The sequence below is a fragment of the Rhamphochromis sp. 'chilingali' genome (assembly GCF_963969265.1).
Source record: "Rhamphochromis sp. 'chilingali' genome assembly, chromosome: 5".
Classification (NCBI taxonomy): Eukaryota; Metazoa; Chordata; class Actinopteri; order Cichliformes; family Cichlidae; genus Rhamphochromis; species Rhamphochromis sp. 'chilingali'.
The window spans coordinates 24,256,702-24,270,935 of record NC_137932.1 but is presented as its reverse complement, the minus strand read 5'-3'; the positions used below and the strand labels follow the sequence as shown (position 1 = coordinate 24,270,935).

The 14,234-nt window shown below is 39.7% G+C and overlaps 1 protein-coding gene and 1 long non-coding RNA gene across 2 annotated transcripts in view; one reads left to right on the top strand and one right to left on the bottom strand.

Moving 5' to 3' along the window:
- Window positions 1–14,234, top strand: part of myt1la (myelin transcription factor 1-like, a) — a 93,359-nt gene that overhangs the window by 14,636 nt on the left and 64,489 nt on the right. The window contains exons 2-4 of the mRNA XM_080882208.1: window positions 8,794–8,891; window positions 9,965–10,019; window positions 10,774–10,807. Coding sequence (XP_080738334.1) covers window positions 9,965–10,019; window positions 10,774–10,807 — 89 coding nt within the window. The 5' untranslated portion in view covers window positions 8,794–8,891. The remainder of the gene's footprint in view (window positions 1–8,793; window positions 8,892–9,964; window positions 10,020–10,773; window positions 10,808–14,234) is intronic.
- LOC308396700 lies at window positions 1,758–13,889 on the bottom strand. The gene is made up of 3 exons (XR_013971606.1): window positions 13,634–13,889; window positions 12,098–12,195; window positions 1,758–2,448 (listed from the first exon to the last, which is right to left on the bottom strand). It is a non-coding gene; the product is annotated as an uncharacterized lncRNA (long non-coding RNA).

Below are 14,234 nucleotides of genomic sequence, written 5' to 3'. Positions count from 1 at the left end.
CTCCTTTCTAATGTCTATGACATTGCACCCCATGGTGTCTTGATATAGAAAGTAAATGATTTGATGGTGCTTGCTCCGCCTCCTCCATGATGTTCTTACATTGTACTGAACTTTGGCACAGTTTTGCTAAAAAAAACAAGCCCGTCACAGATATAGTTACTAAGTGCTGAGATGGCTTTGACCTACAGGGCAATCTGCAGCCACCATTTCTTTTTAATGTGGCACCTTTAGATTGTTTTCAGGCAAAAAAAATAGTGCAACAAAAATGAGAACACCGTAATGTACATTTCTGCTGTAACCCAAAAGTGCGTGAAACTCGAATGAATTTGTGTGCATTTGGAAGACTGTGTGTGTGTGTGAGGGTACACGCTTTATATTGAAGTGTGTTCCTCAGTATAGGGGAGCTCTGCATCATATTGTACCAGACAGGCAGAGTGCTGGACTGAATACTAAGCAGCAGGAAGCTCCTCTTCACACAGCGCCAATCCAGCCATATAGGACACAGTGACACATACACTCGCTGGCTGAGAGCTTCTATTTCTTTCCATTTTTCACTTTACTAATTCAGGTTGGTCTTTCATAGCAAAATTAATGGACATCTAAGAGGCGCACTGTATTATTACACGGTAATTACTACTCCATAGCTTAATATTTCTTATTATTAGACAACCAAACACATATGTTTGTATGCTCTTCTTGCAGGGGTTTCATAAACATTATGCATTTTATAGCTAATAACATTATTAAAACCACAAAATAGTGAAATTATGAAACTTGATGTTCCAAAACGGCTGCTATTTTAAAATAATATACATTTGCAAACCTACAGTGCATCCTATGAAAACAACACACCTTTCCTTCCAGCTGAGTCCTTTCAAATGCCGTGTGACTTTCAGAAGTTTCTAAGAAAATGCGGGAAGTTCCTCATTTTCTAATGTAATTTTCCAACTTAGTGTCATTTTAAATGTTCCTATTTATGTCATTGCTCTCAAAAAATAAATTTCTAATGGTTTCAAATATGCCCTTCTTTTTGAAAATGTTTTTCCTCACTCGCAAACGTCTATAACAGCCTTTCTTTCTCCATAATTCTACCGTCTTCACCAAAAATGATGCTATATGAAAATATCCTTTTTCATATAGCATAAGATTATTGGATAATATTGATATCAGAATTTCCCCATTTTCCCAGTAAGTCCTTTAATATTATTTCTTCTCTCCAAAAATCTGATAAAATATAATTTAAAAAAATCACAATTCAAATTAATTTTTAAAAATGCTGTTCACCAAAATCTGTCTTCTTTCCAAACACAGTCTGTTCTGACTCTACTCAAAATCCCCCCAATTTGTAGAGATGCTCTCACTTTTCAGAAATAAGAATAAGTTATAATAAGTTAACTTAAAACGTTCTTCTTTCCTCCCTTTTCTGAAATGTTTTTAAAATGATTTTTTCAGAATTAAAAATCGGTTTCCACAAAATCTCCTCAATTCCTTGTTTTCAGAAGTTTTTTTCTTCTCCCTGTTATAAAGAAGTCCTTGTCCTCACTCAACAGAAACCTTCTCTTATTTCAATAAGCCCTCTTTCCAACAACATTTTCATTATCCTTGACTTATAATAATGCCCTTCCCCTTAAGAAACAGAAAGAGAAAAAGAAAACAAAAATAATAAAATGTTAAAATCAGTTTCCCAAAATTTGACATTTTGTCTCATTCTTTTCTTATTTACCAAAACATGTTCTTGATTAAAAATACAAAACTTTACATAGTTGTAATATTCATCATAGTTTAGCATGTCCTTAGTTTCTAAAATAGCTCACACTTTCCACTTGATGTCTTTCATTCATGTCAGTGCCAAAATGTCTTTAATTCCTCTCTTTACAGTATTTCTTTCACTCTTCTTATAACGACTTGCTGTTTAACAATTCCAGATGTCCTCCCTTTTCAATAATGTTTTCCTTTTTCGAAAAAAGTCTCTGACTTCCCCCTCCTCTTATTATTCTATTTCACATTACTGTTATTTTGTCCCAGTTTTCCTCACTTTCCAAAACTACTTGTTATTTCCCCCTTCATTCCGTCTACGAATATACCTCTCCACAAATCTCCTCGCTTTCCAGAAATGTCCTCGCAGTCCTGAAAGTCCCCGTGTCCAAAACCTGAGCGCGGTCCTCAGAAAGACAAAGAGAACCACAAAGAGGATGCAGCCTATAGAAATGCACATTCATAAAGGCGCAGTAGTGAGGTTAGCGCACCCTCTGCACGCGCTCAAACTCACATTACTGCGCGCACATTAAGCGTGCAGCCCACTCAGTCGTATAGTTTCCAGGGGAGGTGGAGGAATTTTTTTTCGGCTCAGCTCTTCACAGCAGAGGGAGGGAAGACTGTGTTTGATGTAGGGCGCGTTGGAGCGCCCTCAGTGAAGTGGCGGCCTTAGATGCACCCAGCCTCGGTATGCTGTGGAAACATAATGGGAGCTGGTTGAGAGTTCAGGCGAGGCTGTCCAGAATTTACATTTATATTAAGGCTGCAAACCCCCCTGAGCTGCACTGCAGCCGAGGAGAGACGCACTCGGAGCTGCTGTGTTCACGTCTTCATGATCAAACTCTTGTTTCACTCTTGTTTCGCTCCGTCTTATGTTGCTCTTTGCATTGAAATGCTCGCAGCAAGATGCTGTGGAGATTTTTGGGGGGCTCATTTCATCGCAAGATGTGGTTTTTGCGTTGCTTAAAATGTCAAAAAGATGCAGTGTGTTGGTTCGGTTGGGATTTTACTGATCTCAGCGCTGCATTAATGGTTTTTTAACATTGCATCATATTTCACAGAAGAAGCACATTATGAGAATCTTAAACATTGCCCTAAATCACTCCCAGTTTCATTTATCATACTGTGTGCTGTAGTCACACTATACTTTCTCTGGCATCTAAGTGGCCCTCAACAATTCCCACAGTGGACAAGTTAGTGTTGATGGCATGCACTCAGCTTTCTACTACCTATTTAAAAATGCAGTACATCATATAAGAGATTTCTTCCTTCGGCTTCTCCCTTTGAGGATCTCCAGAGCAGACCATCAGCCTTCATCTCACCCTGTCACACCAACCCCTGTATGTCCTCCTTCACTACATCCATGGGTCTTCTCTGTGGTGTTCCTCACAACAAAATAAGATCATTAAAAGGTTTATGGCAAAGAACCTGACCTAAAATGAATCTATTCTGATATTTAACTATATTTAACAATATTCCAGTGCAATCCTTGACCTGCTATGATGCACATGAAGATGAAACTAATGAGGAGAGGTAGTAGTTTTGTTACATAAAGGCTTAAGGGTTCAATTTAATGGATTCTGGCCAGATGAAATCTACTCGATTGGTAATAACAAGCATATTTTTCATAATAATTAATCATTTCAATTCAATTTTATTTATTCAGCACCAAATCACAACAACAGTCACCTCAAGGTGCTTTATAATCTAAGGTAGACCCTACAATAATACATACAGAGAAAAACCCAACAATCATATGACCCCCTATGAGCAAGCACTTTGGCGACAGTGAGGAGGAAAAACTCCCTTTTAACAGGAAGAAACCTGGTAAAGAGATGTTAGAGATTAATAACAAGTATGATTCAGTGCAGAGAGGTCTATTAACACATGGTGACTGAAGAAGAAATACTAAATGCATCATGGGAATCCCATTATCCCATTATTCCCATTATTTCAATAAGACTATATAAGACTATATATCTATATATATATATATAAGACTATATATCTATATATATGTATATTAGGGGTGCAACGATACACAAAATTCACGGTTCGGTTCGGTTCGATACTTTGGTGTCACGGTTCGATATTTTTTCGATACAAAAAAATGTTCATGCCTTTTTAATTTGTCATTTATTAAAATTATAAATATATATTTTAACTCAAAAGTACAGTTTTTAAATTTAACCCTAACCCTTGTGCGCGTTTTTTATTTTGACAGCAAATGCGCACCTGCGGACCACTTATGTGCAGCCCTGGTTATTTAGCTCGTCATATTGCAGCCACAGAAATTCTTTTGTCCATGAAACCATGAAGCTGCACTTTCTTTTTGCCTTATAGTCTGATTTGTCATAACTTCTCCGTTTTGTGGTAAGCTTTTCTTTGGCTGTCACTTCTTCACCCTGACCTGTCTTATTTGGCTCAGAAGAAATGAAATATATATCCTCAACCTCTCACATGTTTAAGCTTGCTGCGGGAGATTTCACTTGTCATGTTTGCATAGTAAGCTAACGATTAATAAGACGATGTCAGAGGAATTGGTGCACAAATTTTCATCACTCACAGATCAGTGCTGTCGCTCTCTATACACAGTTCGCGCGATTGCAAAGTGAAAGCAAAAAAACAAGCGCAAATTCAAACGCGACTTCAATATGTCACATATTGACAGTGGCTCACCGATGCCAATGACATAATTACCCAGCTACATTTCTGAAAGAATGCAAAAGCATTGACATATATTTTTCTTCCTACAATAGCCCGACGGGCAGGGAAGAGATAGATTTTGGTAGCCCGACTGAAAAAAATCGCTAGCCCCAGGATGTCGGGCTAGCGATATTGCAAGCCCTGTATCTGATTGAGGAATCACTCATCTTTGGAAAAGAGAGTTTATTACAGAGAAATGTCTCTTTCCAAAATAAAAGCTATACTATCCGCTTCTTCTGGGCTATATTCTCAGCAGCATAAGGAGAATCATGTGCTAACAGCTGTCTAAATGACTCGGCTAAAGTTAGTAGCATGCTTGTTGTTTTTGTCTTTGCACTAGGATGATGTCGGCGTAAATGTGCAGTCATATTCGTTGTGTTCCCACTAGTGATTTCAGGTTAATCTCGTTGAAATGACCTTAACGCCATAACACGGCAAATCTCCGTTAACGAGCTACCGCCGATCGCCCCGTGCATGGGGCTAGACGGCCAACACGTTAACGAGCTAACTGCGCTAACACACTAGCTCCCACCCATGTAATTGAGCATTGCATGGCACATCCAACATACTGTTTTACTTTAGTCCATGACTCGCTTACCTTCAGGGTCATACGTCACATGAAAACCAAAATAATTCCAAACGCCAGATCTGGAGAGCTTAACTTCTGTCTCGCTAGCTTGCCCTGCGCTCTTCCTTCTGACTATGCTGTCTGTGTTGAGCGCTCAGTGGATCTGCGCTTGACAGTGCAGCCTAGGCGGAGTAGTCGAACGCAGATTCACTGAGCGCTCAACACAGACAGCATCGTCAGAAGGAAAGTTGATAAAATAAATTACAAATGTTGTATTGTTCGATACATATGCGTACCGAACCGAAAGCACTGTATCGAACGGTTCAATATCGATACGAATATCGTTGCACCCCTAATGCATATATATATATATATATATATATATATATATATATATATATATATATATATATATATATAAAAAGACTATATATCTATCTATCTATATATATATATATATATATATATATATATATATATATATATATATATATATATATATATATATATATATATATATATATATATATAAGACTATATATCTATATATATATATATATATATATATATATATATATATATCTATATATATATATATATTTCAGTTACATTTTACTAAAAATGTTTTTGCTTCAAGAATATTTTTTTCGGTGTGAAACAGGAAGTGGAAACAAGGGAGGCAAGCAAAAGTACCACATGTTCAAAACCGAGGGAGACAAAGTATATAAACATCAGAAACATGAGAAGGAATAACAAATCAAAACAGTGACCAAATTTGGTTTTACTTTCAAACCCTAACAGAATATATTTACTGTGAAAGTGTAAAAATAAAAAAATAAATCTGTGGTTCAGTGTAGGACTTGAAACGTGATCTCTGGTGTGATCGATCTAATTATTCTTGCCTCTTGCCTCCGAAACGTCGAGTTTTGAGCCCTGCAAAATCTCAGCTTCGTCTACATGTGCAAAACTCAACAGATGTCGACGCGGCCTGATGAGAAATGTGTTGATGGGAAGGAATTCAAGCCTCGAAAACACATAAATACCACGACTGTTTCAGGAACACAAATGTCTGCCTGCAGACACCGACGCCGACGTGTGCAAAGTCATTAGGAGAAGACCTTTCGTGCGCAGTTTCAAAGTGCTTTTCTTCTGCGTTAAAAACGGGGAGGCTCTGACCCTCTTTTAAAGGTGACAGATGTCGAGGCTAGAGCAGGGCGATATGGCCAAAAATATTTATCACGATATATATTTGAAAATTTGCGATAACGATATAACCGACGATATAATTGATGCGAGACAAAATACAACTCCACAACATTACTAGTGCAAAAAGACAACCTTCCATTTATTTTCACTTAAACAAGAAGCTGGTTTTTATGTACATTAAAGCTTTATAAAAATTTAACAGTGCAAATGCAAATTCCTTGCTGAAAGTTTAACCAAAAGGCATTTCCAGTAGAAATGGGCTGACATATCCTGAGCATAACCATGTATAATATCCACTGAAGTTAAAAAGAGGTGCTTTGCAACATTAAACTGCAGTGTGCAGTATGCATTTTTCGGACCATAAGGTGCACAGGATTATAAGGCACATTAAGCGAAACAAAGCAGTCAGATAAATCAAACTTTATTAAACTCATTCTTCTTGCTTCCTCCACTTCTGTACCATTGATTCATTAATGTTGAATTCTCTGGCAGCTGCTCTATTCCCATGTTGTTGCAGTATATTAATGACTAACCTCGCATTGTGGATGGATTATCTCAGTTGTTCTCCTGACTGAAGTTTGGTCCGTTTACAGCATCCTGCCATGCGATTGCATTTGTCTCTAACCATGAAGAACCTTCACGTTAACTTTTATAAGTGGAAAAGTGTTAGTGTTCGTCCTCCAGCTTCACTGTTTATGTTATGCTAACATAGCTGTGTCGCTAGCGATCACGTAGCACATCATTATATACCAGCTAGCCCAACTTCAGTAACCCTACAAACATCACTGCTGTTTAGTTTCCTGTCTTCATTTATGTTGGAAGTGATAGCAGAGCTGTACGTTTGATTTTTTTCAGAAATCTCTCAGTCAGAACATGCTATATCAGGGTGATCCGAAGGGCCAGCTCTGTTCTAGGATGCCCTCTGGACCCAGTGGAGGTGGTGAGTGACAGGAGAATGGCGGCTAAGCTGTCATCCCTGTTGGACAACGTCTCCCACCCCATGCAGCAGACTGTGACAGCACTGAGCAGCTCCTTCAGTGGGAGACTGCGGCACCCACGGTGTGGGACGGAGAGATTTCGCAGGTCTTTCCTCCCCACTGCTGTCAGACTCCACAACAAAGACTTTAACTGAACAAACACACACATCCACACATGTGCAATAACACTAAGTGCAATAATCTTTTCTGGCATCGTTGTATTTTTACTCAGTTGTATATAGCATTCGTATTCTATTTTTATCTTATTGTATATTTTTATTCTATTTTATTCTACTGTATATAGTATATTATTTTATTCTATTCTGTACAGCTGTGTACTGTATTTATTCTTATTGTATTCTAATTTTTGCGTCATAACTTTTGCACTGTCCACTTCCTGCTGTGACAAAACAAATTTCCCACGTGTGGGACTAATAAAGGTTATCTTATCTTATCTTATCTTATCTTATCTTAGGTAACTAGCGAAACTAGCGAGCTAACTTCCGCTAGCTTCCTGCTAACTTCTAACTCCGTTAAATGTAATACATTTTGTTTTCATGGATGCCTGGAAGTTAAACTTTATAGTTACACCTGGTAAAGCAGCAATGCTGATCGTTTTATTAAAGATGAAAGAATTTAGACAGTTTTTAACTCTAAGTGATGCTGCAGTGTTGTTTGACCTGAAGCATACAGAGTTTAGGACCCAGATTACTCCCAGATTTAAGAGCATCTTAGTCCGACAAATATGACAATAACAACGGCCGCTTGCATGTTCTGCAAAAAAATGTGCTTTGTTGTGTATCTGACGGACAAACACCAAACCAGTTCCACATCACGGAAGTTGCACCATTTTTACAAACCAATTCTGGTTCATCTGTTTCACTCAACAATCGGCCATGTGCGTATGAAAACAAAGGCACCGCGCATGCGCGTTTTACTCCCATTCTATCGCGATATTTCATTTTCCTATCGTTGCCTAACATTATACCGGTATTACCGTGAACGGTATAATATGGCCCAGCCCTAGTCGAGGCGTGGGGGAGTTTTGGGTTTTTGTTACTTGCTGACTAAAATGCTGCTTGTGCTCAGATGCTCCTTAGGAGTCATAGTTTTTTATGCCTTTACATAGACTTGCACCTTTTTTCATCAAACGTGCAGGGAGATGCTCTTCTTTTATGCTGATAATTCAGACAGGTATGTCTTTGAAGCACGTTATCCTTCCAGGGGTAAGATTTCTGTGTAGATGGCCTTATTATCCATAATTTGCAGGTCATGCTACGGGTTTCTGAAATGTGTTTAGCAGTGACTTTCAAGGACCTCTCTCGAGAAACACCTAATTGACTGGATGAATTAAATCTCACATTTGAAAATATCAGTGAAATGTTTAGACGGTATTTGGTACCAGTCTCTCGAGTCGTGAAATGTCATTAGGCTTCATAATTATACATTTCACAGAGACAATGAAGTTCGCCACCTTTCCACACATAGTGTCTCGCTAAAGGAAACTACTTCAGAGCAAACAGCTGCAGACAACAAATGTCTGGCAGCAGAACTGAGAAAGTGTTTTTTGTTTTTTTGCAGATCATGACTCTGGAAGATGGTGTCTGAGATTTGAATTTGAAGTCTAAAGCTACAGGACCAACAGCAGATACAGAGGTGCCACACTGAGCTACAGCCAGGTATCGTCACAACTGACTGGTGTTTCTATTCTTTTTGGCTCAAAGTATGGTGGTAATTGCTTTTTTATAGTTGATTTGTTCTGATCCTGGGACTAAAACCTCAAAAATTTTAATTCCAGCAGCAATCTGATGATAATCTCTGCAATTAAACTCTTTTTGTGCACAAAATCCGGATAATTTCAAGAGAGTCAGATCGGATGGGCTTTCTCTCACCTAGTATTCAGCAGGAAACAGGGAGCTCCAGAGCTAGCAGGTTAAAGACTGACTGATTAGTGTGTCTACAGGGTGTGTATGGTTGTAATGGCTTCAGTAGTCCATATAAAGAGTTGTTCAGAGTGGTTTCCAAGTGGTGGTTTAAGTGGTTTTATATCAGCCACATGAGAACAAAGAACCTAAACCGAAATCTTAAGATAGAGTAATGCATTAAATACTTGCTGTAGTTGGTGATATCATTATTTGCAAACTTGTGCACTGGTGTGTTTGGGTTCTTCTGCAATCACAAGAAAAACTAAGCTGAACAACAGCTGAAACACAGGAAGGGGAGAAGAAATCAGGGCTGATTGAGTCTAAATGTTCAGCAGATGCTCACTCCGCTGCACTATTACATTTTCTTTCAGGAGGTTTGGTCTTTGTGGTAGTTAATATACCTTAATGTGTTTGCACAGACAGACCTATTAGGATTCTTGGGGTGCAGGCCAGGCTACAGTTTAGGCTGGGGTATAGAGTGACGCCGTAGCCTTTATGGTGGGTTTAATGCAGAACTATAAATCACGCATTCAGCTGTTTTACTGCAGAACTGTCTATATAAATTAAATGTTACTTTGACATATCCACATTAGCTTTTTGTTTGCACTATTTAGTCTAAACAGTATCTGTCGGAGCTTTTGGAAACTTGGCTTTCCCGCTTGTAATTAATGACTTTGATGCTGATGTGAATGATGCAAATGGGAATTAAAGTCCTCATGTCTCCAAGGACAGCTTAAAGCAGAGGTGGCACAGTGCCTCACGGAAATATGAACACAACTACTTCTGCCACTGCAGTTTCAGGAAGCTAACTCGTTTTCCCTCTGCAGATGGAGGTGAATGCAGTTGAAAAACGCCATCGAACGCGATCCAAAGGAGTCAGAGGTATGTGTCTGTCCATCTGCCTGTCAGGTTTTACAAATGTTTTTTTTTTTTTTGCCAGAGTGGCTCAAGACCGCTGAATGAATCACCGTGTATTAGGAAAAAGCCAATTTAGACATCTAATATGTTAGCTGCTCCTGTCCCAAAACTTTTATTCACACAAATTTGAATGTAACAAATCTTTCAACATCTTTTCCTTGTGAAAAGTCTCCATGTCAAAGTGTCCCTGTGCAAGATATTGAACTCCAAATTGCCTGTGATGCATCCATTGCAGTGTGATTGTGTGCATGATAAAGGACATATAATAAAGAGATGTATGAATGAATGTGTGTGTGTGTGTAAGCGGGTCAATGTGGCTTGTACCTTAGAAAGATCTCTAAGGGCTCAGTTAAGGTAGAAAAGCACAATGATGCCTGAAAGCAGGACCCAACCTGTTAACCTGCACGCAGGATTAGGTTTATATATCATTTTTAGCGTGGGCTATTATTTCTCTTATAATCCTCGGTGACCTGTTGTATTATAAAAAGGAAAGTAAGTTTGTCTACAACAGTAAAATTAGAAGATACCTTTCTAGTGATGTCCAGTTAGTAAATGGGGAAATTTTAACATATTTTACAGGTTGTATTTCTGCCTCCACTTCATGCTAACTACAGTGGGATCATCTGAAGCACAATTACAGTGGATGTGTTTATTATTGTTAGCTCGTGACTGTTGAAAGCATTAACATTAATCTTTGGTGTTGTGTCCCTGTCTGCAGCCGCCGTGGAAGCAGTAACACAGGAGTTATTCAGGTAGGTAAACCTCTGCTGATCTCGTGCATCCATCACTGTACTGCTCTTTTTTTTCTTCTTTTTTTATTGCATTTTGGCTTTGTATTGAGGCAGCAGCTAGCATTCATCAAAGAAAATATTACTGAGAGACTTTTCCTGTATAATCAGTTATATGTCATTTCTATCCATCATCTTGCAGTTCTTATTCTCAGGCCCACCACGTCTGCTGCTGGGGTCCAGCCTGTGAAATACAGGAATTGGCCTGATGCAGTACATCAGATTTTTGAGCCTGAGCTGAGCTCGAAGGCGATAAATAAATACCGTCGGTCGCGTGTTAATTTGTCCAACGCTGTGTATTACACGAACAGCTAATTTAAATTAAATGCAGCCAGTAATTCATTAAATTTTGATGACTGACTAGAGAGAATCAGCAGCAGCTCCTGACAGTGACTGCTGAATACCACTGCTACCTGTGTGTGTGTGTGCGTGTGTGTAAATGTGTGTGTGTGCGAGAAGGGCAGGTTTCTGCTTCACTTAATCTCATTTAGTAAAACTGACAAATATTGGTGTGTGCAGCAGATTATGGTCGAACCCAGTTTGATCCAGGTCAGCGCTTTACTGTAAACAACATGTCCTGCCTGTGCCGCGTGAGCCCGGAGCGAAGGAGCAGAAAACTCGGCGTGATTCACCCTGAATTTAAATCTGATGGGTGCTGGTGAGGGCCAGACACGGACAGGACAAAGTCAGCAGTAAATCGTGGAAATGATTCACAGAGTAAATACTGCAAAATATTATAAGAACATCATGACCAATCGCTTAAATGTGTTCGTCAGTTTTATTTTTTCATCACAGTCGTTGACTAATCTGACTAATCTTCGGGGATAAACATGTACAAATAAATTTGTCATTGCGGTGTGATGCGGCAGATTGGGGGGGGGGGAGTGAAATGAAAATTCTACCATGACTTAATTTAAATTGCTAAATAAATACATCACATCTGTCAGCTCAGTGGGAATCAGAGCTGCAGCTAATGCTGCACCACAGCGATGAATTTTAACTTTAGCTGCAGTAATTTCTGGGATGACTAATGAGTACAGCTAATGGTGGACATTTACAGTTCCCTGCGGATGGTGTTTTGGTGGCCCCCTTGAACTCTCTTCTGGTGTAACCATTGGGCTGCAATTTCAGCTTGTACCCAGGAAATGTCAACATTTGATGAGCACACTGTGGGGACAAACTCTCGTCTAAATCCCGGTGTGCCTGATATGTTTCTGGCTGCAGAAAACAAAAGGAAGAAAGCAAAAATCATACCTGATTGTAATCTAGCTGTTATCCCCTTCAAGGTTGACTCCTTTTGCAGTCCATTTCTGAGCCAAGAACATGTGCTCCCACGATGTGATTTGGATTTCCTTTGGGGAAGAGGACAAAGGGTGCATCAAGTCACATGACCCTGACCTGATGTGTCAGATCAGTTTCTTATGCAAATTTATTAGCTTTGTTAGCTTTTTCTGCATTAACTCAGATCACGCTCCTATTCTAATCTCAGAATGATGAAGCTTAACTGAAGTTTAAATAGGCAATGTCACACCTCTTATTCCGGTGTTTTCAGCTGCATTGCCACACAGGTATAAAATCAAGAACCCAGCCACAGTCTGCCTTAAACAACTGGTGAAAGAATGTGTCGTTGTAGTCGAGCGTGGTGCTTTAACAGGACGCCACCTCGATGTTTCATGATCAACTGATTTTGATGTTATTAGCAAGTGGAAGTGCTGTGGCAACTCAGCTGCAAAGTGGCAGGATTGGGGAGTGCCAACCTGCACAGAATGCTCTGGTGACTGAACAACTGCAGAGCTCTGAACCTCCTCTGCCTTTAACATCAGCTCAAATACTGTGTGCCGGGAGCTCTGTGGACGAGCAGCTCCCTTGAGAAGAGCTGGCCAAACAGAAGAAGAATGAATTGGATTGAGGAGATGAGCTGACTGAACGGACAGGATACGTAAAGTACAACTACAAGATAAAGAAGAATAGTTTTTAAATATTAATCATGCATACTCCAAGAAAAGTATGGAGCTAGTATAATGGGTCCCCTTTATTTGATATTATAATGCATGACTGGATGTTTGGTGGAAAAAAAACAGATTGGGTGAACATTTTTCTGTTTGTGTGTCCACCTATCTGAGACATACTGATAGATGATAGGAGTGGGAATGGGATACTTCTTTCTTTATTAATGCAGCCCTGCTGTTGGTAATCAGTCGTTTTCAATCAACTTCAATCAGTGGATTTGAATAATTGCAAACAATAATCAGAGAAACAGAAGATCAGAGGGTGCAGATTTAAAGAAAGCCATTGTATTGCGTCACATGACTGTGTCTAAACTTTAACTCAGGGAGGGTTAGCACACAGCAAGCCATTCAATCTCACAATGAATCTAAAAATGCTCTTCAGATGAGAGCGACTTGAAACTGATTTCAATAGTACTGTATGTCACTGTGCTGACATCAGTAAGACTGATTATTACACTGTGACCGGGAGAATAATGCTGAAGTCAAAGGTATATTCAGCTGCTGTGGAAACAAGTGGAAATATCTCACCGCACAAGAGAAACAACATTTTGTAATTTCAAACTCGGGCTCGTTAAGGTTAAGGTCGCACTGATGCATTGTAAAAAAAAAAGTTTTACCGTGTATGTTTGGCTCTAACCACACACACACACACACACACACACACACACACACACACACACACACACACACACACACACACACACACACACAAAGCTGTGGTGGGATCAATAATGCAGTGCTATCAGTCTCAGCTCCCACACCGGGTGATGAGCTGCCTCACCTTGAACAAACCATCTCCTTCTCCTCCTCTCCTCTTTCTCCTGCCATTCCTCCTCCATTTGGCTGTTTTTTCCTTCTTCTTCACCTCTCCGTCACTCTCTTTTTGTCTTCCTACTTCTCATTTTCCCTCTCTTTTACTTCCACTCCTTGTTCCAATTCCTCTCATTTACCTACCTGCAGTCCTACTCTTCTTCCTCCTCTTTAACCTCCTCCCCTCTGTTCTCCACCTCCTCTGCCTCCCTGCGCTCGTGAGCCTCACCTCTATTTTCGAGCAGCTCTCATTTTAGCCCGAGGTTGCAAAGCATATAGATCAGGTGATGTTAGGTGGGTGGAAGGGTGGGTGGAGCTCTGCAGTGCGGGGTCAGAGGTCGTGCTGGGTGTGGAGTCCCTGAAGGCAGGCAGCGTGATTTGGCTGAACGGTCTGCGTGTCTTCACTGCAAAGAGGTTTGAAAGCGTGACTCAGAGCTCGGGAGAAATCTACAGCTGTGATGCAGAAATAAAAAAATTAATTAATAAATACATAAAGAGATAAGAACTGTTAAAGCTGCGGCTGACAGATGAAAATGTTCCACATCTGTCTTAATGAACCAGAACAAATGCTG